Here is a 25730-nt window from a genome sequence, read left to right as displayed (position 1 = left end):
GACTTCCTTGTTCATGAACTGGAAGATTTTTAAATCAAAGCAGGAGAACTCAAACGTCACATTTCAAAACTTACTACAAACAGTGCACAAGGAAAGACACACAAACTAATGGAACAGAACTGAGAGTGGGATATGGGATATAGTTCTCTGTATTATATAGTTAGGTCCTTGTTTATTTTTTTATATAGTAGTGTCTGTCTGTTAATCCCAAACTCCTAACATATCCCTCCCTCCCCACTCCTTCCCCTTTGGTAACCATAAATTTGTTTTCATGTCCGTGAGTCTACTTCGGAAATAAGTTGATTTCTCTAATTTTTTTAGATTCCACATATAAGTGATATCATATTATACTTTGTGTCTGACTTAGTTCATTATACATGATTATCTCTAGGTCCATCCACGTTGCTGCAAATGGCATTATTTCCTTCTTTTTTATAGCTGAGTAACATTCCATTATTTAAACATACTCCATCTTCTTTATCCACACATCTGTTGATGGACATTTCTATTGCTTCCATGTCTTGACTATTGTAAACAGAACTACTATGAACATACGGGTGCATATACCTTTTTGAATGTGAGCTTCCATCTTTTCTGGATGTATGTCCAGTAGTCGGATTGCTAGATCATATGGTAACTCTATTTTTAGTTCTTTAAAGAATCTTCATACTGTTTCTCCATAGTGGCTGCACCAATCTACATTCCCACAAACAGTATAGTATGCTTCCCTTTTTCCCATACCATTTTCAGTATTTGTTATCTGTAGACTTTTTGATGATGGCCATTCTAACTGGTGTGAAGTGATATCTCACTATAATTTTGATTTGCATTTCTCTAATAATTAGCAATGCTGAGAATCTGACCAAATGAATTTTTAAAACTTTATTTCTTTATTTTTGGCTGTCCTGGGTCTTCACTGCTGCATGTGAGCTTTCTCCAGTTGTGGCAAGTGGGGGCTACTCTCTAACTGCAATGTGCAGGCTTCTCACTGCAGCGGCTCCTCTTGTTGCAGAACATGGCCTCTAGGGTGAGCGGGCTTCCACAGTTGGGGCATGAGGGCTTAGTTGTCCCACAGCTTATCGAATCCTCCCAGACCAGGGATTGAACCTGTGTCCCCTGCACTGGGAGGCAGCTTAACCACTGAACCACCAGAAGACGTTCTGGCCAATTAATTTTTCACAAGGGTCCTAAGACAATTCAACGGGGAAACAACAGCCCTTCAACAAATGGTGCTGGGACAACTAAATAATCACATACAAAAGAATGAAGTTGAACCCCACCTCACATCATACACAAAAATTAACTCAAAATGGATCAATGACCTAACTATAACAGCTAAACCCATTAAACTCTTAGAAGAAAACACAGGTGCATACTTTCATGACCTCAGATTTGGCATGGATTCTTAGATTTTACACTAAAAGCATGAACAACAAAAGAAAAACTAGGTGAAATGGATTTCACAAAAATTAAAAACTCCTGTTCTTCAAAAGATACTATCAATAAAGTGAAGAAAATCCAGAGTATGCAAGAAAATATCTGCAAATCATATCTCTAATAAGGGTTTAGTATCCAGAAGATATAAATAACTCTTTACAACTCAACAACCAAAAGACAACCAATTTTTTAAATGGGCAAAGGACCTGAACAGACATTTCTCCAAATAAGATACATAAATTGTCAGCAAGCATGTGAAAAGATGTTCAACATCACTGGTCAGTAAGAAATGCAAATTAAAACCACGGTACCACTTCAGACCCACTAGAATGGTTTTAATTTTAAAAGAAAAGACAAACAAAAAAAACCCTAGAAAATAGTAAGTGTTGTATTGGTGAGGATGTGGAAAAATGGGAATCATTATACATTAATGGTGGCCAAGTAAAATGGTGCAGAGACTATGGAAAACAATCTGACATTCAGATTGCTTCAAAAAGGTAAACATAAAATTACCACAGGATCCAACAATTCTATCTCTAGGTATATACCCTAGAGAATGCAAACATATGTCTTGAAAGAAGCTTATACACAAATATTTATAGCAACATTAGTCATAACAGTCGCTAAGTTGTGTCTGACTCTTCTCGACCCCTATGGACTGCAGCACACCAGGCTCCTCTGTCCTCCACTATCTCCCAGAGTTTGCTCAAATTCATGTCCACTTAGTAGATGAGGCTAACCATCTCATCATCTGCCACCCCTTTCTCCTCTTGCCTTCAATCTTTCCCAGTGTCATGAAAAAAACTGCCAACATTCATTGGATCATGGAGAAACCAAGGGAATTCCAGAAAAATATCTACTTCTGCTTCATTGACTACAGTAAAGCCTTTGACAGTGCAGATCACAACAAACTGTGGAAAATTCTTAAGGAGATGGGAATACCAGGTCACCTTACTGGTCTCCTGAGAAACTTTTATGTGGGTCAAGAAGCAACAACAACTAACTGGATCAGCGAATGAATAGGGCAGCAAATCATGGTGTATACATACAATGGAATACTATTCAACCATTAAAAGAGGCAAAATATTAACAGATGCCGCAACCTGGATGAACCTGAGAAACATTATAGCAAGGAAAAAAAGCCAGACTAAAAAGGTCACAAATTGTATGATGCCTTTTATATGACAGTTTCAGAATATGCAAAAGAGGATTACAGGTTACTGAGGCTGGGGGAGGAGAGGAAATGGGGAGTGATTACTTAATGGTATGGGGTGTTTTCAAGAGGTGATGAAAAAGTTTTGAAACTAGAGAACTGATAGTTGCACAACACTGTGAATACACCAAACACCACTTGACTGTAATATTCAAAATGTTTAACTGTGTTATATAAAATTACCTCAATAAAAAAACAAGAACAATCAAAAGAACTTTCACAGAGAACTGAAAACACAAGTTCACCCATTCCTTACTGAAACTCCGTTAAATGATAGTAAAAGGATTTTTTTAAAGGGTGTAAACTCACAAGAGAAACAACAACAAAACAGGACATGAAACCATGGCAACAAAACTTTTAGAAGCTGGAATGCAAGACACATGGTAACTGATTTAGCACCTGAAAAAGCTAAATCTTAAGCCAACAGTGAAAAGAAAACTTATTTCCAATAAAGAAATCCAAACATTCAGGAAATACACTACCAGGTACATTTGGAAGTAGACATGAAGGCAAAGTTGAAAACAAGATTGACACAAAGTTTACTTATTTCGTGAGTCACTAATCACCTCCCCAGTTTCACATACCTCCTAACTCTGCACTACTGGACAACTATCCGTCTAGGCAGAAGGCTAGAGATTTTCTGAAGAAGTAAAACAAGATAACTGAGAGCCAGTTACCATACCGAAAACAGTGATAAACTAAAAAGTCTCTCTATAAAAACATGTATATTGAAATGCCCAGGACTTCTTCCTCCCTTGTCATAGTACAATGGACTTATACTCTGCAGGCAACACACTGACAGCACAGGAGACCTAGCAAAAATCCTATAATGAGGCCTGCAGTTAGCAAGTGCCACTTGTGATCATGGAACTGCCATTAAGATTTTGGTGTCCCATTAAAAAAAAAATAATAACAAGCAAATAGCCAAAGATCATCAAAGATCCAAGAAAAGCTTCAACATTAAAGACAGAGGCAAGTAGAGAAGAAAAGAAATATGGGGGGAAAAGACTATGCAGTAAGATGGAAATCTCAACAACAAAACGCATCTCAACAACCTCAGAGAAAAAAGAAGATATTGCAACCCCAAAACAAGAACATATGCTTACTTAAAAAGATAAAAGAAAGAGCCCCTAGAAATTAAAAGTAACAAATAAAAGGCTCAAAGAAAAACTGGAAGATCAAGTTGAAGAAATTCACCCAAAGAGTTCAGCAAAAAGACAAATAGGAAATGGGAGAGAATATCAGAACTGGTCCAGGAGTTCCAGCTAAAACTTGTTTAAGTTCCAGAAGAAGAGAACAGAAAAATGAAGAGGAATAAAGATCACTGAAGAGTCCAGCACAATGGGTGAAAAACAGATCCTGACTGATCCACATCATCATTAAATTTCAGAATACAAGGAACTAAGAGGAAAAACTCTAAAAATGGAAGGTGAGAAACAGGTTACACATGAAGAACACAGAAATGAGAATGTCATCAGACTTCTCAAAAGCAACTCTGGAAGCTAGAAGAAAAATGGAGAGCTATACCTTCAGAAACTTGAGAAAAAATTATATCTAATCTAGATATCTAAAACCAGGAATAATGAGGTGTGAGGAGAGAATATAGACATTTAAAAACACTGGGTTGGCCAAGAAGTTCCATAGCATCGTACAGAAAAACCCAAACAAACTTTCTGGCCAACCCATATGTAAGCTCTTGAATATTTACCTCCCATTACCTCTCATATGCTCCTGGAGTAAATACTGCACCAAAATGAGTGTGAAGTAACCAAGCAAAAGGAGGATATATGATATATAGCCAAGAAACACACAAGAAGCAGGTGATGCAACAAAAGGCAAAGGGACTCCTTAAGATGATGGAGAAGAGAGATCTCAGAATGACAGACGGACAACTGCCTAAGCTGTACAACCAGTCCAGGTTTGAGAAATTTAGAAGGCTCTAAGAGAGAAATTTCCAAGAAAATAAAATTGATAGACCAACTAATGTGTCTGAAAGTGTTGAGAAGAGATTCAGGCACTTGGAGGAGACCTTAGGAATGAATTAGTTTAAGTACACAGAACAGTACTTGAACCGTGAACTTCCTGATGTTCAAACTGGATTTAGAAAAGGCAAAGGAACCAGAGATCAAATTGTCAACATCCACTGGATCATGGAAAAAGCAAGAGAGTTCCAGAAAAACATCTACTCCTGCTTTATTGACTATGCCAAAGCCTTTGACTGCGTGGATCACAATAAACTGTGGAAAATTCTGAAAGAGATGGGAATACCAGACCACCTGACCTGCCTCTTGAGAAATCTGTATGCAGGTCAAGAAGCAACAGTTAGAACTGGACATGGAACAATGGACTGGTTCCAAATTGGGAAAGGAGTACGTCAAAGCTGTATATTGTCACCCTGCTTATTTAACTTATATGCAGAGGAAATCATGAGAAACGCTGACTGGATGAAGCATAAGCTGGAATCAAGACTGCCAAGAGAAATATCAATAACCTCAGATATGCAGATAACACCACACTTTTTGCAGAAAGCGAAGAACTAAAGAGCCTCTTGATGAAAGTGAAAGAGGAGAGTGAAAAAGTTGGCTTAAAACTCAACAATCAGAAAACAAAGATCATGGCATCTGGTCCCATTCACTTCATGGCAAATAAATGGGGAAACAGTGGAAACAGTGACAGACTTTATTTTTTCAGGCTCCAAAATCACTGCAGATGGTGACTACAGCCATGAAATTAAAAGACGCTTGCTCCTTGGAAGGAAAGCTATGACCAATCTAGACAGCATATTAAAAAGCAGAGACGTTACTTTGCCAACAAAGATCTATCTACTCAAAGCTTTGGTTTTTCCAGTAGTCACGTATGGATGTGAGAATTGGACTATAAATAAAGAAAGCTGAGCGTCAAAGAATTGATCCTTTTGAACTGTGGTGTTGGAGAAGACTCCTGAGAGTCCCTTGAACACCAAGGAGAACCAATCAGTCCATCCTAAAGGAAATCAGTCCTGAATATTCATTGGAAGGACCGATGCTGAAGCTGAAACTCCAATACTTTAGCCACCTGATGCAAAGGACTGACTCACTGGAAAAGACCCTAATGATGGGAAAGATTGAAGGCAGGAGGAGAAGGGGACGACAGAGGATGAGATGGTCGGATGGCATCACCGACTCAATGGACATGAGTTTGAGTAAGCACTGGGAGCTGGTGATGGACAAAGAAGCCTGGCGTACTGCAGTCCATGGGGTTGCAGAGAGTCGGACACGACTAGGCAACTGAACTGAAGTACGTAGAACAGTAATGACAACAGGGCTTCCCTGGTGGTCCAGTGGTTAAGAGTCTGCCTACCAACACAGGGGGCAACGGGTTTAATCCCTGGTCCGAGAGGATGTCACATACCATGAAGTAACTAGGCCCATTACCACAACTACTCAGCCACGGCTCTACAGCTGCAACTACTGAAGCCTGCATGCCCTAGAGCTGGCGCTCTGCAACAAGAAGCAGCCATCACAATGAGAAGCCCACGCACCTAAGCTAGAGAAAACCCGAGTGCAGCAATGAAGATCCAGCAGAGCCAAAAACTAGTAATTTTTTAAAAGCCTAAATGGGGGACTTAAAGGAGAAAACTACAACGGAGAATACTGCCTTAAAGTCAAATCTACCACTTACTAGCTGTCTTATCTTCATCAGTTTTTTTCTGCTCAGCTCCCTTCCTTATTTTCCATATCCCAAACCTCTCATCTCTTCAGTCATCTTCTCCATAGTGACACCTCATTTAGCAAGGGATCTTGACCCTACTTGACAAAGGCAGCAGAAAGCGAGTATCTTCCATATCACCCTCAAAAAAATAAGTGTCTATACAAATTCTACGATCACCTTCTCATTTCCTTCCTCATAAAAAAAGTGCCTTGTCTCAGATATAAACCTACTCTCTCCACCTCTGATCTAAACTCCTACCTAAGTTCCATTAGCTATCTTCTCTTTTATAACTTCAACCTTCTTCTCTTTTTCTTACTCGCTACTTCCCTCAATCTTTCACTTCCTTTAAAAAGCTTCCCTAAGGGCTTCCCTGATGGCTCAGTGGTAAAGAATCCTCCTGCTAATGTAGCAGAGGTAGGCTTGATCCCTGGTCCAGGAGGATCCCACATGCAGAGGAGCAACTAACCCCTCGAGTCACAACTACTAAGCCTGTGCTCTAGAGCCCAGAAACCACAACTACTGAGCCCATGCGCCGCAATTATTGAAAACTGTGTGCCCTAGAGCCCATGCTCCACAAGAAGCCACCACAATGAGACACGTGTGCAATGCAACTAGAAAGTAGCCCTCATTCTCCACAACTAGAGAAAAGCTGGAGCAGCAATGAAGACCCAGCACAGCTAAATAAAAATAATAAATAAGTAATTTTTTTTAAAAAAGCTTCCTTGATATGAGTTCTTCTTTAGGGTCTTCTCTCTCCTCCTTTCTCTAAAACAACAGCTTCTCATAATGAGCATAATGCCCTCCTGGAACATTTGATAATGTCTAGAATCATTTTTGATTGTCACAACTAGAGGGCTACAACTTGCATACAGGGACCAAAGATGCCACTAAAGAACTTACAATACACAACTCAGCACCTCTACTTATTATTTTGGCTGCACCATGCAACTCATGGGATGTTAGTTCCCCAACCAGGGATCGAACCCGGGCCTCCTGCAATGGAAGCATAAGTACCAAACATTGGACCACCAGGGAATTTCCTCAGCCCCCTTTAAAACAAAGAATTATCTAGTCCAAAATGTCAGTAATGCCAAAGCTGAAAGACTTTGCTCCAGAAACTAAGTTTTTAAAAAGAGTAATGTACCATCACTGTCACCACTTCTTCACTCTTCAGCGTCATCTGGCTTCAAGTCTCATCCGTTCACTGCACCTATATTGATCTCCTTGAAGAAACAGATACATCAACCACTTCTCTTTCTTAAAATTCTGTTTGAGAAGCAATGATGAAGATGAAAGCAGAGAATAGAGAAAAATTAATGAAACCGAAACATGACTGTAAGAGAAGACCAAGTGAATTAAAAACTTACGGTCACACAAAATCCTGTATGTGACTCTTTACAGAAGATTTATTCATAACTGCCAAATATCAAGAAGAACCAAAACATCTTTCAACAGGTAAGTGGATAAACTAACTGTGATACATCCATACAGTGGAATACTTTACAGTGATAAAAAGGAACTAGATATTTCTTCATACAATGACATGAATGAATCTTAAATGCATTTTGCAAAGTGAATGAAACCAGACACAAAGGAAAGAAGGAGTGGGTGAATTTTTAAAATAACGCATCTGTTCTTTATGGTATTCAGGTAAGGAATAAGTAACTCTATGCATTTGCCAAACCCCAAAGAACTGTACATCACAAAGAATGAAACTTTAACCTATGCAAATTTTTAAAAATCAACGAGGAGTTTGGGGAATTCCAGGATGGAATGCACACAATGCAAAAGAATGTACTGTTTTATAAGCATATGATATAATCTCAAAAAGTATCCAGAATACATAAAGAATTCTTAAGACTCAACAACAAGTAGACAAACAACCCTATTTAAAAATGGAAATGTATTTAGGACTTGAATATACATTTCAGCAAAGAAGATGTAAAAATAGCCAGTAAACACATGAAAAGATGCTCAACATAATTAGTAATCAGAGAAATGAAAATCAAAAGCACATTGAGAAAACACAATGGAAAAATAACAAGTATTAGCAAGGATGTAGAGAAACTGGAACTCTCATACACTGCTAACAGGAATACAAAATGGTGCAGCTCTTTTAGAAAATAGTTTGGTGTTCCTCAAAAGGTTAAACATAGAATTAATTTATGATCCAGCAATTCCACTCTCAGGTATATGCCCAAGAGAAAGGAAAACAAAGGTCTCACACAAACTCTGTACATGAATATTCATAAAAACACTTACAATAGCATCAAAAAATATTAACTACATAAGGATAAATCAGACAAAAGATGTATAAGCTTGCACATGAGAAACTCCAGACTATTGCTGAAATTAAGTAATAAAAGCAATATAATAATAAAGATATTTAATAAAATAAATGAAGAGAGACATTTCTGGATTTAAAGACTCAATACTGATATTTGTTCTCCTGAAACTGGTCTATAGATTCAACACAATGCTAGTTGAAATTTTACTAGGCATTTTTGTAGAAGATGGCAAACAGATTCTAAAATTTATACGGACAGGTAGAAGATTTAGAATAGCCAAAACAATCTGGAAAAGAACAAATTTGGAAAAAATGACACTATCTGATTTCAAGAGTATTATAAAGGTACAGATGACAGTATAGTAATGGTAAACGACAGACACACAGCTTAACACAGAACAGAGTCCAAAAATAAGCTCATACATATATGGTCAATTGAGTTTTCAAAAAAGTTCAAAGGCAATGCAGTGGGGAAAAGGATAGCTTTATCAAGAAATAGGGCTGGAAGAACTGGACATCCACATGTAAAAACAGTGAGCTTCGGTCCATACCTCACACCATACACACAAAAAATTAATAGATAGATCAAAATAGATCACAGACCTCAATACTATACCCCAACTACAAAACTTCCAAAAGAAAACCTTGGAGAGAATCTTTGTGAACTCAGGTTAGGCAAAGATTTCTTTTTTTCCTTGCAATTTATTTTATTTCAAGATTGAACTTAATTTATAGTTGTTATAAAATGTAGGCTACAGTCCCCATGTTGTACAATATGTAATTGTAGCTTATTTTCTATCTAATATTTTTTACCTCTCAATGCTCTACCCTTCTATTGCCCCTCTTCCTTTCCCTCTCTCCACTGTTAACTACTAGTTTCTTCTCTATGAGGTCTGCTTCTTTTTTGTTATATAGGTTGGCACAATTTCTCAGCTATAATATCAAAAGCATAATCCATAAAGGAACAAACGTCATCAAAACTAAAAACCTCTGCAAAGGACAGTTAATGAAAAGACAAGCCACAGATTAGGAGAAACTCTTGTAAAACATACATCTGATAAAGACTTGTGCTTAGAAAAAGACTTCTCAAAACTCAACAATAAAAAACAATTTAAAGGATGCAAAGACTTGAACAGACTCTTGACCAAAAAATTATACATGGATGATTTAAAAAGATGCTTAATAGTGTAGCCCTTTAGGGGAATATCAATTAAAACCACAATGAGATGTCATTACACATATATCAGAATGGCTCGAAAGGTTAAACACTGTATGACTCAATTTATATAACATTTTATACACACATACACACACAGACAGTGTGCGAAAAAATGGGAACAAGTGAGTAAGTCTGGTGGATTGCAGCAATGTCATTTTCCTGGTCTTGATATTAAACTATAGTTTTGCAAGTTTATCATTAGAAGAAACTAAGTAAAGGATACTCAGAAATTCCCTCTCTATATTTTTTGCAACACTCTGTGAATCTACAATTATTTTGAAATAAAAAGCTTTTTTAAATATGCAAAAGATTTAAATGACACTTCACCAAAATAGACATACAGATGGCGAAAAAGCACATAAAAAGATGTTCAACAGCATTAGTCATTAGGGAAATATAAAACGACAAGGAAATACTACTATGCACCTATTAGAACTAAAACTACAATTCAAACATTGGTGAAAATGTGGAAATGTACATTTCCACTGCTAGTAAGGTATGTGAAATGATACATCCACTTTGGAAAACAATTTATCAGTTTCTCAAAAAGTTAAACTTACACCTACGATATGACCAACCACAGATTTAAGGGTAAAGGAAATAAGTGCCCACACAAAGACTTATACATATGTTCATAACAGTTTTATTTGTAAGCCAAAACAATCCAGAAGTCCATCAAGAGGTGAATGGATAAACAAATTGTGGGATATGCATACAATGGAAACTATTCTTCAGTAAGAATGAATGACCTATTGATATACTCACTAACATGTATGAATCTCAAAGTAACAATGCCAAATGAAAGAAACTAGAACAACAACAAAAAAGACCGAAACTATATACTTCATGATTCCATTTATATGTTTTCTATAGTGATTTCAGTGGCTGTCTGGGAAAAGGGGAAAGGTGAGTGTGTGGGAATGATGACAAAGCATACAAGGAAATTTTCAGAAGTGATGGATATGTTCACCATCTTTAATGTGATGACATTTTCATAGATACACATGTGTCAAAACTTATCAAATAGCACAATTCAAATAAATAGTTTATTATTGAAGGAGATCAGAATATGCTATTCCAAAATATGCTACTATGGCATAAGGATTATTTGAGCTGAAGTCAACTGAAAAACAGCAAACAGGAAAACCTCTCTATCCTCTCTCTCCATTTCTGCTCAAAAGCTGGGCATAAATTTCCCTTTGTAAAGGTGTTCCCCTCTTCCATACCAGGAAGAGAACTACTCTTAACTGCATAACAAATCTTACAAAAACAACCTTTATTTATAATACATTTCCTAGTCACCTTCCCACAACGTAAACCCCACCAAAAGCCCAAACCCCCTTTTTACTTTGTCTAGTCTCTTCTCCATATTTTTCCACTCTTTGATAAGACTTTTCACAGTGCCTGTTACATTTTATTAAAATAAGTCACTTTCCCCCTTCCTGCTTCCAAATCTACTTCTCCTATTACAATTGACCCAAATTAGAAAAAAAGAAATAATCCTAGTCTCTTTCCTCTCTTTACTCAGCTGATACCAGGTCCTTTTGATTGCTTTCCCCTAAATCTATCTCAGCATCATTCCCAACTTGCCATCTCTACACCTCTGCCCATTATCATTTCTCAGACACAACACTGCTTTTGCCTCCATTCCTGCCTTACTCAGTCCATTATCCGCAGTGTAGCAGAGAGATCTAAGTCATAAATCTGACATTCTTGTCCAGCTTGGAATTCTTTGACAGTTCCCTGTCTTCAGTCTAAAATCCAACTCCTTAATACAGCACAACAGGCTCTCCTTTTCCAGTCACATCTGGATACTACAGCCTCGTCTTCCAACAAGAAAAGGACTACACTAACTTGTGCTTTTGAAAGTGGGCCTGAAATGTATTTCCTACCCTATCTAGGCAAATAATCCTATTGGATTCAGCTCAAATATAACTTCTGTGACCTCTCCAAGTTAAACTGTCATTTATGCTCTCAGAGGGCCTTCTCTATACCTGTATTACTACTGTATTTAGTATATATCCACTCCAATTAACTGAATCATACTCATATGTAATAATGTTGACACAGTAAGCTATATTAAAAGACTGAACATTTTAGTATATTCACTCAGCTAATGATCTAGAGGTCCCTTCCCACTCACTCAGAGCTCTTATACAACGTCCCTGTCTGGTTTCTACTTTCTCTTCCCCATGCATATCCTTCTGTTTTATCTTTTAACAAGTGTTAGTTATTTTTAGACTAGCTTTAAAGGTAAAGGATGAAATAAAATACTTTAAAAAGCATTTACAAAGAATTCCCTTGGGCTCCAGTGGTTAGGACTCCACACTTTCACTGCCAGGACCAAGGTTCAATCCCTGGTCAAGGAACTAAGATCCTGCAACATATAAAGCATGTAAAAAATACTTTACTATGTCTATTTTTAAAAATTGGGATTGGTTTAGAAAGACAGTTCTGATGAATTTATTTGCAAGGCAGCAATGGAGAGACAGACAGACAGAACAGACTTATAGACATGAGGAGAGGAGAGGGTGAGATGTATGGAGAGAGTAACATGAAAATTTACACTTATCATATGTAAAATAGATAGCCAATGGGAATTTGCTGTATGTCTCAGGGAACTCAAACAGGGGCTCTGTATCAACCTAAAGGGGTGGGATGGGAAGGGAGGCTCAAGAGGGAGGGGACATACGTACATCTATAGCTGATTCATGCTGCTGTTTGACAGAAAACAACAAAATTTTGTAAGGCAATTATCCTTCAATTTAAAAATAAATAAAAAAGTTTTTACACTGGGATTGGTTTAACTAGAAGGTTCTTTCCTTATGTTTCTGTATGTCTGCAAGACCATCTGATTCCATTTGAACCATACAAGGAACATGATTTGGTGCCTCATATACGCCATCTACCAAGCCCACTAGAAACCTACTAACCATACTTCATCCTCTTTCCCTGAACTTATATAGGCTCCCCTGTCTACCCGAAGAACTTTGACAAAGCAAGAAACTCAAGTGCCAGTAAAAGTAATTGCAAAGGAAAAGTCACATCTACATTTTAAAGTTCCTCAACTGCTAGCATACTGTGGATAGAAAAAACATAATTATTTTGGAGGATCTCAAACCTCCTGCCCCCAGCATCCGTTTCCTCCTAACAGGTTTTCTCTTCTGTGCAGCCTTGTACCTCAGGGAAAGCCAATCACCTCCTCAGACCAAGGGATGGGCCTGGTTGGCTAAGAATAATTCCATTTGTCTTTACTAGTTACTAATTTAGGAAAGGGAATGTAACCCAATTTTGGTCAATGAAATGAGAGGTTATATTTGCTTTAGGCTTCTGGAAAAATCAGTCCTCATGCTTAAAAAGAAGCGAGTGAAGTCAGTGTTTGTGTCTCTTCCCCTGCCCTCACCAAATGACAACCCCAAACATACCTATTTTGCATATGTTTAAACTAGAAAATAAAAAGCACTACTATTTCCTTTAAACAGTCATCAGATGATAAAAAGTCAAAGCAAGTTTCAAAACAATGATCCGTCAACATGTACCAGGTAACATAACAAAAGAACCTTCTCGCTTTTGCTCTGAAAGGAGAGTTCTGTTAGAGTCATAAGAGTGTATGTAAAAAGAAATAGGTAGTAGACAAAGAGAAGCCCAAAGGCAGTGCTGATCTTGGGAGATAAGAACAAGTGGCAGATGGCATACTGATCAAAATATCAAGGAAAAAAATGTGTGTCAGCACTAGCGGCTATAGAAGGTAGAGCAGTTTTACTTCAGTTCTAAACTGAACCAAAGAAATAAGTAGTACTTATGTATCTGCTGAAGCATTTGAAAGCAAAATGATTAAAAAAAAAAAAAAAAACTATCTTAACTAGTAATTTAGCATTTTTAAAATTTTGAACTTTTGCTTTATTTACGTTTAGGATAATTTTCATGACAAATCTAAAAGTGCTTTAAATTTTAAGAAGCGCATAATTGGCCTGCAAAGGCCACAAGCCAGACCCTAATTAGGACAACTTGGGAGAGAGTTACCAAAGAGAAAGACGAAATCCTCACTACTTAAAACCTAGAAAGTATGACTTCTCGACCTCCAGATCCATAAGGAAGCAAAGAAATCCAAAAGAGCCAAATTTTGGCCGAGCATGGTTAGCTGCATGGTACCCTTTATTGGTCTGGCTGTACTACAGCTACCATTTAAAAATGTCTAGAGCAGGCAGGAGTAAGAGGCATTCCTCAAGCGGCCACTCTGAGCCCAAAGCAGAAAGTCTAGTCATAGGAACACGGGTAACTGCCTCAGGTATGTTTGATTCCATGTGCTCATCATGAGTCTTGGTTTTACCAAAGGAAAAACTATTTCTGTACTTGAACTCTTTCTGGGAGTAGAGAGACAAGAGGAATACCAGAAAGAGCCAAAGTCAGAAAACCAGGATTCAAATCCCAACCCTTCTATTTTCTAGCTGATCAAATCTACCTTCGTTTATGCTTCCTCGGGCAAAATGGAAATAGTACCTACCTCTTCAGGTTATCATAAGACTTAGAAATAATATATATATAAACAATTTGCATATAATAGTACTCAATAATGTTGGGTTAAGTATTTACTTAACACCACACACACAAAAACAGAAGTTACAAAACTGATGAAAATTACAGGCTAGGCAAAAAAAGTTCAGGATTTTCAAGTAGAAATTAAGCAATTTACTAACGAAAAACAAAAACTAGGAGCCAGAGATCCCGGGCCTCTGTTTTGTAACTAACTAGTTAAATGACCCTGGGCAAGCCAACTTGAACCTACGTTTCCTCTCTTATAAAATGAAAGAATAAAATGAGCCTGAAATTATTCTGTGCTTTTGGGCAGTGTCACTCAACTAGCAATGGATATGAATTTAGAACCCAGACCTAGTTCAATACTACCTCAAAATAATGTTTCTAAACTGTCTCATGAAAGAGACTATGACACAATATGTGGTTGGCAGAGGCAGTTCGGATAAATGGGTAGAAAGATTTCATACTGGTCCTGAAACGAGATGATACAATTTTTAAAATTAATATTAATAAAGAAAATGTATATTAATGTATAGAGTAAGGGATATAAAAAAGGTAAAAGCACAATGAGGAAAACCAGTTTAGAGGCAAGTTATAGACAGAAGGGAGCAGGAATCAAAGATAAAGATAAAGCTGTGACTTTTAAAATTGAATTAGGGAATAAAATATGAAGAGAAAACTACATAAATCCAAATAGAAGCTGACCAAGACTTGAGTTAGAACAAAGAGCGGAGAGAAAGGGGGAGATATAACTCATTTTCAAGAAGTGGCAAAATTCAGCAGTAAAAATACAGCAATATGCTGTATAAAATACAGCAATAAAATAAAAAGGCAGCAATATGCTAATTCAACGAAAAAACAATGTAAATCAGTAGAGCTGATTTACAATGCTGTGCCAATCTTACACCAAAATGACTCAGTGTTACATACACATACATTCTTTTTTAAATGTTCTTCCATTATGATTGTTCCGAGGAGACTGAATATAGTTATATAGTACGGCCTTGTAGTTTATCCATTCTAAATATAATAGTTTGCATCTACCAACCCCAAATCCCCAGTCTATCCTTCTCCCTCCTCTCCCCGGTTGACAACCATGACAACCACAATAAAAAATATTTTTTGTATTGTATTAAAGAACTACAGACACAGGAAATACGGCTTGAATAATAACAACTTGTCAATGACCTACCAGTTTTAATATAATCAGGAATATGAAACCATCTTTTAGAGCTCAGTTTTTCAAACTGAAGGTAGTTATCTATTAGTGAGACATGACCAACAATGTTTTAAAATAATGAGAAAGAAAAAAAAATAATGAAAAAGAAAATATGAAAGTAATGCCAGAATAAAGGTAAATGCTACTTAATTAACACTTCTATCTCAGTTTTCTCTGTTTAAACATGTATCTGTTTGCTGGCTCAAAACAAAATTTCTTACTCTGCATCATGGCCTAAAGGTTTTGAAACTCTCTATTATAGAAAATTTCAAACATAAAGCAATGAATATAGTAATTAGTCCCCATACATTTATTATGTAACTTCAACAATTTCTGAACATCATCCTTCACTGAACCTTTACTGAAAGGAAGTGAAAACTATAAGGAAATGTTGCTGGCAGAGGAAAATATCAAGTTTCCTTAAAATGCTTATACAACAATAAAAAATTAAAAAGTAACTTTTTAAAAATAATTTATTTATTTAGGTTACGCTGGGTCTTCACTATGGTGTGCAGAGCACGCATGGGCTTCCGTAGTTGTCGTGCATAGGCTTAGTTGCCCAGTGGCATGTGGAATCTTCCTGGACCAGGGATCGAACCTGTGTCCCCTGCATTGGCAGGTGGATTGTTAACCACTGGATTACCAGGGAAGTCCCTAAAAAGTAACATTTAGATACAACTTTCTATATTTTCCCCAAAGACTTTCCTTATGTAAAGGACAAGGTTAAAACTTATATTCCTTTAGAATTCAGTATGATTCATAAATGGCAAAACATAGATATAAATTTCAACTCTTCTTTGCTCTGAAAGGTACACAATCAAAAGAATTTATATGAGCATTATTTTTGTGAATTAATCTCCACTAATTACGTATAGGGCTTCCCTTGTGGCTCAGATGGTAAAGAATCGCCTGCAATGTGGGAGACCTGGGTTCAATCCCTGGGTTGGGAAGATCCCCTGGAGAAGGGATACCCACTAAGATTTAAAATCTAGTCTTAAAATTAAGATCAAGTTCTCTAGTTTCATTTCATAATAAATTTAAAACTTTAAGAGATTAACAATACTTAATAAATATTAGACTGATGGATATAAGCAACATGGTCAAACATTAAAACTTTTCAAACATTAAAAATTTTTTTAAATAATTTCAAGCCATTAAATCATTAAACAGTAAGTGAATTTTTCTGATCTCATGTAGTTACTTAGAAAATATTTTAGAAAAACTTGGAAAAACTAAAAAATACCTACTCAAACGCACATCACAAGATCAGTTTCCTTCCTATTTATGTACACCACCAACATCCCACTGCTAATTCTACCCAAAGAGAGAAATGGGTTTTGGAAATCAGACATACCACAACTAGCTTTTGCTAAAGCAGTTTTCAAAAAAAGTACATGCCACAGCAAGTTCTATCAACTTCACAATGCTACTTTTTAAGTGAATATTTTTCTTATCCTAAGAGAGAGCCTTGAAGAGTTTGTCATTTTAAAACTTTCTATTATGGAAATTTTAAAACATACATAAAAACACAGAATATTACAATGAATTCCCATATATCCATCATCTAGCTTCAACAATTTCTGAATGTCATATTTTTCCTGAATGCTATTTAATTTAAAAATATTTTTTAACTAATATTGAAAAATATTTGCATTTAAGTATGACTCACAAACTGTCCAATAAAAGTGTTCTGGCCAATGATGGAAAAAATGTTTTTAGAAATATTTTTATGTGTGACATAAATCAACATTTTAAAAAGTTATAATTTCTAAGCCCAAATAATCCTACCTATTTTCTAATTAAACAGCAAAGGTGATACAAATTTAATACAAAATTAAGAAATATAAAAATTTTAAAACACTGAAAATAGATTTTAAAGCAGTAAAAATCTCACCCACTTCTGAAACATAAGATAAACAGAAACTGTACATTTTGTAAGAAAATGAAACTTTTCCAGTGTACCTGAGATTTTCAGGTTCTCATAAAGATGCATTTCCCTTACACACAGGAATATCAATGTGCTAATTAGAACTGTCCCAACAACTAAAGTTCAGCTATCAATTCATAGACAATTCATAGAATATTCTGCTCAAATCTTACAGATCCAATTGTTCCTGTCTTCTCAAATCCACTGAATTCATGCAAACAGGTGAGACTCATGCTATATAATTTATAAACATTACCAAAAATATTGAAATTTATGCAGACTCATGCTATGTATGAGCTAAAATTATGGCTGTTAAAAAAGCTTGCTACTGCTTGTGACTCTCCTAAGCCTCCCTGCACAAATTCACTCCTCTTAAATTCCACTGTTACTTGAACCTCATATGGCATGCCTGGGCAAATTTGATGACTTGGATTTTGTTTTAGAACCCAGGCTTACTGCCAAGTCTGCTATGTCTACTCCCCTGACCCACCAGAACAGCTTTAGACAACACCTTCCTTATTTATGTTACTGCTGTGAGCAGTCAAACCACTGCTTTCTATCAAATGAGGCTCAACCAACTCAGGTTTCCTATCTCTTAGGAGTAATGCAATTGACTTCAATGTATTCTGGCTTCCTCAATCCTACCTCTTATTTAATATAAAACATCACCATACTGAATCACATACTAAGAAGGAAAGTAAAAGATACATTAAACTTCACAATCAATAACACAACTCATTATCTTCCCTTAAAATGTTTCCATTTTATATATTAATATTTATCATTTTTTCTAAAGAACAATGAACTCCATCCACATTTTCTTACCAAGAATGTCTTCATGATCACACTTCACTGAAAAAAATAAACACAGAGCAAGACTCAAAAGCAAAGTCTGGGATATAATTCAGTAAAAATATATACAATAATTTTAGGCAAAGTTCACTGGTTGCTACCAAAGGCAAGTCATAATAATAAGTTAATTCTACAACTTATCTTAATATTTCAAATGCCCTTAAATACTTAAGTTTCAGGCCTTACTAGACCCTCCCCGCAGTGTCTTGGCAATATACATAATACCCAAGTTTTAATTTTTATATCATCTAATAAAATTACTATAGTATTATCTCTGGTAATAGTTTAGAATATATGCCAAAATAACCTTTCTGTACTGGCAAATCCCACTGACAGAGGAACCTGACAGGTTACAGTCCATGGGGTAGTAAAAGAGTTGGACACAACTGAGCAACTGAAGACTTTTCAGAGTCCCTTGGACTGCAAGGTGATCTAACCAGTCCATCCTAAAGGAGATCAGTCCTGAGTGTTTACTGGAAGGACTGATTTGAAGCTGAAACTCCAATACTTTGGCCATCTGATGTGAAGAGCTGACTCATTGGAAAAGATCCTGATGCTGGGAAAGATTGAAGGCAGGAGGAGAAGCGGACAACAGAAGATGAGATGGTTGGATGGCATCACCGACTCAATGGACACGAGTTTGGGTAAACTCCGGGAGTTGGTGATGGACAGGGAGGCCTGGCGTGCTGCAGTCCATGGGGTCACAAAGAGTCGGATACAACTGAGCAACTGAACTGAGCAACTATAAACAACAACAAAAATAATTAGCAAATGGGAAAATCTAAGAAAGCACAGATATAGCAATGCTCTTACAATGATAAAGTTTTAACAAAACAACTAAAATGTTTTCCTTAATCTTCCCTCATACTCGGCTAAAACACAGTTATTCACTAATCTCCATCACAAAATTCTGCTAATACCCTCAGGAGTATTGTCTACGACTATCAGGAAAAATGTCAAGGAAACAGAATATTATTTTTCCAAGTGAAATGGTGAAACGTTTATCATTGACTCAATCACCAAATATATATTCTCACTGCATTCAAGTCTAAGGAAAAAGCTGACCGATGGTATGAAAGTAAGGTTCAGCAGTAATCAAATCTTCCTTTATAGTATCTAATGTGCTATATAAACACACCATTAATTTCTACAGGAAACCATACATGCAACTTCCCTTTTTCATACTGATTTAAATATCCAATTATACTTAGTATGGTTAGTAAAGCAACCATCCTTCACACCATTCTGAGTTAGTAACAACCTAATTCAAGTAAGTAGAAAAATGTAATTAAAAGCAAGTGACCTTCAGTGCGTATATTTAGAAAGATATGAGAAAGGAGGTAACACTGAAAACTGGAATAGAATTAAAAGGAAAAAATAAAAATATTTAAGACAAATATTCCAACACATTTAGTAAGGTTTAAAAGACTAGATCTCTCATCTGCCCTTATTCTCTCTCTCAATATTTTAGTCTACTATAAAAAAAAAAGTCTAGGAAATGGGAGGAAATAAAAAAATAATCAATCATCAATTTTCAGGTGTTTTTTAAAAATCTTACCATTTTGAAAAAAAATTACCATCACTTACTGAGTATCACTGGGCCAAGGACTGTGCTAAGACCTTTAAATACGTTATCTCATTTAAAACAAGAGAAACAAAAATAGAGTACAAATTTTAATAAAAACAAAAAAGTGAGAAAATGAAATTATCTAAAAGACAGTAAATTATAAAGAATACATGAATCAGATGTCCAAGCACTAAACAAAGTCAAACACTACAGATTACAGATTAGGACAATGATCTAGAAAAAGTTCCTCAAATTCACTGTTTAATTTTTATTTAAAAAAAATTTCCCCTCAACTTTATGTGTGAAAAAGCTGCATATTAAAGTGGTATCTGACAAAACTACACTTATCATAAAGTAAATTTCTAGTAAAAATATATATTCCATCTATTTCTCTCCTTTTAAAAACGAACAACAGATAAAATACAACACACCTACAGCACACCCTCCTCCCAGTGACTCTTCTCCGGGACTAGAAAGTCAAAGTTTAGTAATGAACAAATCCTAAGAATGAATCTTTAAATCTGAAACATAAAGATTATTACAACATCTAACTAATATATATCAATACACTAAAATAGAGCACCAGAAGCTACCCTTCATGGTGGCAAATAATATTAGCGAAATACATTAAACACCAATTTAAAATTCTCTATTTACTCATGAGGTATATCTTCATTTTCAAACTAGGTATTAAGTAAAGGAAATGTAAACATAGTATTTTGATTCACTTTTAACTGGAAAAAATGTCAAAGTTAACACTGTCCTCATATTAAAAAAAAAAAAAAAAGCTAAAGACTCTAGAATCTTAAATTTTCTTTAATGGAAAAAATCTCAAAATACCTTGGTAAGTAATAAACTTAAGTCAGTCACAATGTATTGACTTTCTCAAGTGTCAAATCATCTAATTTGTATTTTATAAGCTTGCTTAGGATATTCACTAAATTCAGCTTCTTGCCTTGTCCTCAGTCTTCATCCACTATCCTCTCCAACTCCAAATATTTTTTAAAATCTGTATGGAAATTTAGATATGACACAAGTACTCTCAAGCCTTTAGAGAAGGAAAACCTGGAACTCAAAATGACTGTCTTATGGTATTGACCAATAAAAGTCAAAGAACTAAGACAAGTCTCATAAACTTCCCTTATGACAAAAAAAAGAAAAAACAACTGACTCAAAACTTAAGTGGTACTTTTTCATTAACTGAACAAATATTGGGTGCCTACATGTTAAAGGCACTGTGCTAGGCATCTATAAACAAGATATCTGTATTATCCCTGCCCTCGTGGAATGTTCCACTTCACTGAGGAAGAGAACTCAGACACAAGCAAACTCACTGATATGACCCAATACTGATCTGAATTCTAGTAAGCAATTTTACTCTCATGGCCCACCTTTACTGCATATTATCATCCTAAAAGCATGTTAGTTAATCCACTTAGTCCTTCAAACTACCCACTCTTAATTATGCTTAATAAAATGAAAATTTATTTTGAACTTCCCTGGTGCTCCAGTGACTAAGACTGTACTCCCCATGCAGGGGCCTGAGTTAAATCCTGAGTTAAAGAGCTAGAATCCCACATGCATCAACTAACATGCAGCACAGCCTAATAAATAAATATTTTTTAATGAAAATTAATATGACAACTTTGAAACCTTAATTTTGAACATTTAACACATTATTTTCAAAAGAATTTTAAAATTAGCTAGTAGGTGTTCATAGCAGCACTATTTACAACTGCCAAAAGGTAGAAAAAACTCATGTCCATCAATGGATGAATAGATAAAGAAATCGCAGTAAATATACGACAGAATATAATTCAGTCATAAAAAGGAACAAAATACTGCTATCTTCTATAGCATGGATGAACCACAAAAACACTGCATTAAGTCAAAGAAGCCAGACACTAAAGGTCATATATGTATGATTCCATTTATATGAAATATCCAGAAAAGGTAAATCCATAGAGACAGATCCCAGATTAGAGACTGGGCTGCCAGGGACTGGGAGGGGGCAAGGGAGAAAGAAAAGCAACTGCTTAATGGGTTTGGGGTTTCCTTTTAGGGTGATGAAAATGTTTTGAAACTAGATAGATGTGGTTGCACAATGCTGTGACTGCACTAAATGCCACTGAATCATTCAATTAAAAACGGTTTGTGTCATGTGTATTTTACCCTCAGTTTTTGAGACTTAAATAGCTACTAGACTACTTTAAAAGGGACCTTTCGTCACAAAACTGCTCAAGTTTAACTTTGGGAAAACCAGTTATAAATCAAGTTTCAAATCTTAACTTCTTCTAGACCCATTTTGATTTTGACCCATATCAAAATGTTTTTTAGAAGACTTATGGCAAATATCATTCCTTAAAAAGCTGTTTTCATAGCTTGTAAATGTTACTTAATGTTTGAGATGTACATACAATTCCAGCTACATGATGATTCTCCTTTATTACATGTTTGATTAACATCCTTATGGATCATCTGTTTGGTATATCATGTTCTCAATCAAGTTTGTGTCCAAGAAAAGTTTGCTGACATCATTAACTGTTTATCTTCTCTATAATGAAAATACTCATTCAAACGATCTATTTTTTTGTTAAACCCCAATGATCTAAGTACAATTCAATGCAACCCTCCACAAAAGCCACTTTTCCCGTTTCTACCTCTATCATAACCTGCACCATGCAGTTAGCCTAGTAGCACAGTTATTTGGGTTATGTGCCTCCATCCCATTTCCCAAGTTCCTTGAGGGGCCTCTCAGTTCTTTCTTCGCCCATCATAACACTACCAAACACCATCCTGAGAATAACAGGTGCTCAAACGATGTCAATGGAATTGAAAAAGACATCTAATGTAAAAAAGCTAAGAGAACTGATAATACAGTACAAATACTTCGCAGAGAATTTTTATATAATACGTTCTGATATGTTTTTCAGTGCAAGCCTACAGAACAGTCTGTTGAACATCATATGAACATTAAGTAATTCACCTAACACCCGGAAAGACTAAAGGGGGGATTGATTTTATCCATTTTCCTTTTGAAGTTCGCTTGCATAAGTAATAGGGAAACTGAACTTAATGAACCACAGTATTCCAAACCAGGTCACAGGAGAGTTCCAAGTCCCCAGCCATCCTGTTTCTATTTCCTGATTGGTCTGACCTCCAAGCATTATGGTGCCCAGCCTTTCATGATCTCCTTTAAACTCAATACAGGATCTCCTTCAAAACATCTTCCGAGGTGAGCTTTTTCTGAAAATAAAAACTGACTTCCAGAACTTTCTAGGAGAATTATGGACAAGGCACCCCACTTTTAAAAATGTTCCGAAACACTCTGCTGCAAAAAAAAAAAGAAAGAAAGAAACCTATTTTTCAGAAAAGTCCCGTTATAGTTACACTTCTAACTAAATGTGAGCCATTAACTTGCACAAGTGGAAATTTAACACTGCAGCATTACTCTCCTAGCGAAGTATATTTAAATAGACATGAGCACGAATTTTAGAGATCTCCTGCACTTCCAGAATGCGCATCTTTCAAATGGAGATTGTTTTTAACACCTAGAATAGATGAAAAACCAAGCCTGCTTACACTTCACAGGGACATTTCCTTCACACCACGCTGGCAAAGCAGCGACAACCCGACGCCACTTGGGCAGCGGCCCCGACCCTCGGCCTCCAAACTCCCGGAGTCCAGGTCCCCACTAGTTCGCTTCCAGCCAAGCCTGCAGCCACTTCCAAGTCGCTGCGACTCACATGCCTTCTCAGTGGTTTAAATCCGCTCTTTACTCACCACACACACACACCCACACCCACACACACACACGACGTTACCAGACTCGGGACGACCAGGGGACCAGGGAGGGGGCGAGCTCGTGCGAGCGAGAAGAGCTGACGCTCCTCATTCCCGCCCCGCCCGGCACCCACCTGCAGGCCGCGAGCCCGGGGGCGGCGGCGCCGGCGCCCCGTCCTCGCCAAAGACGAGTTTAAAGTCGAGCTCGTCGTGGGCGCCACAGTTTGCAGTAGTCATCGGCGTGGCCCGGGGTGCTGCGGCTCCTCCTCAGGCGGCTGCGGCGGCGGCGGCGGCTCCTTAGCGCCGCTTCATGCTGGGCCGCGCCGGCCAGGAGTTCGCGGCTCCGCACCAAACTTTCCGGGCGGGGACCGCGCGCCTAGCTTTTCGTTCCGAACTCGAAAACTGGCCGCGCGCCGAGCCGCACCACCAGCCGCCGCCACTGGCAGTCGTCGGTGCCCAAGCTGCCACGGTCGCCTTAGACGATATTCCCCGCCCCCCAACAGCCGCCGCCACCGGCGCGCTCCCGCGCCGTAACGCGCGCCAGACCCCGCCCCCTACCGCGTGCCCGTCTGACCCGGCAGCCCATAGGCCACTGGCGCCGCGGGCTAGCCCGACGGCCCCGCCTTCTCAACCGGCCTACCGCGTGACTCCCTCTCCCGGAGAAGGAAGCCATGTGATCATGGAGAGTCGGGTAGCCCTGCTACCTCCTGGGAGTTGTAGTTTCGCCTCTACTCCATCACCTCCAGACCCTGTACCAGAGTGTGGGGTCCATAGCCCTCTAATTAGATTGAGGAGCCCACTACCGGCCAATCAGAGATCCCCTTCCTTCTTGGGTGGACCCCTAGCTGGGGAAGGGGTGCTAAGAGCCTTGGGGTTAAGGGTGCGGTGACTGGTGGCTGCAGAGTTAACTAGAGCGCTCGGGAGGGTTATGTGGCTATCACTCACACCCTCATCTCTTCACCCCAACCTTAATGGCGGAGTCTCCAGAGGGCGGGGACTGGGTTGGGCTTCCAGCTAAACTAGAGGGGAGCGGGAGAAGACCTGGCTTGCGCGACGATCCTCAAGCCTGAGTTACCCGTCGCTGCAGACCCACCTCTGCGGGGCGGAGCCCGCGCTTCGCCGACTGAGCCTTTGTCTACCCCCGCCAGCCCGCCTAGCAGTTGCTCTCTCGAGGACAGTCGGCGCATTCGAGACCTTGGCGAAGTCCTAGGAGCCGGGTCTGTCCCCTGCTGTAAGTCAGGCTAACTGAACGGGAAAGCCCATCGTGAACTCACGCCACTGTAAGGGCTCTTGTGACCTCTGCATCCCGATGCACATCCATTAAAACGGGAGTAACTGTACTACCCAAACTGAGTGGCTGTTAGTGGGAAGGAAGTGACCCTGTATCAACAGTTTTCAAACTCTCGGCCCCTCCCCAGCGGGCCAGTCTTCCCCGGAGACAACCTAACATGCCTCCTCCTGGAGCCTGGGGTGGAGGCTGTGCCCAGGGACGCTGAGCCTGGCTTGTTTACTTAGGACTCCTCCAAGGCACAGGTTGAACCAAAATCTGGGAGAGGTAACAGTGACCAACTCTCCTAGTTCCAGGCCCTGAAGGGCATAGCATCCCTAGAAGTGTCTTGCCAGAAGAACCAGGGTCTCAGGCAGATGCAAGAGCCCAGGCATATTCTACACTGTCCACAAAAAAACCCCTAGCTAGAGACTTGAGAATCCCTTGGACTGGAAGGAGATCAAACCAGTCAATCCTAAAGGAAATCAATTCTGAACATTCATTGGAAGGACTGATGCTGAAGCTGAAGCTCCCATACTTTGGCCACTTGATGCGAAAAACAGACTCATTGGAAAAGACTAAAGGCAGAGGGGATGACAAGAGGATGAGATAGTTGAATGGCATCACCGGCTCGATGGACATGAGTTTGAGGACGCTCAGGGAGTTGGTGATAGACAGGGAAGCCTGGGGTGTTGCAGTCCATTAGGTCACAAAAAGTCAGGCATGACTGACT

General features: G+C 38.0%; 1 protein-coding gene across 2 annotated transcripts in view; it reads right to left on the bottom strand.

Moving 5' to 3' along the window:
- The window catches only part of NFATC3 (nuclear factor of activated T-cells 3), a 93022-nt gene extending 68769 nt beyond the window's left edge, over positions 1–24253 (bottom strand). For both annotated transcript variants that reach the window (XM_018062183.1, XM_018062184.1), the window contains exon 1: positions 23865–24253. In XM_018062183.1, the coding sequence (XP_017917672.1) occupies positions 23865–23967 (103 nt within the window). In that variant the 5' untranslated portion in view covers positions 23968–24253. The remainder of the gene's footprint in view (positions 1–23864) is intronic.

This window comes from Capra hircus, chromosome 18 (genome assembly GCF_001704415.2).
Source record: "Capra hircus breed San Clemente chromosome 18, ASM170441v1, whole genome shotgun sequence".
Lineage (NCBI taxonomy): Eukaryota > Metazoa > Chordata > Mammalia > Artiodactyla > Bovidae > Capra > Capra hircus.
This window is presented reverse-complemented; position numbering and strand designations above follow the sequence as displayed.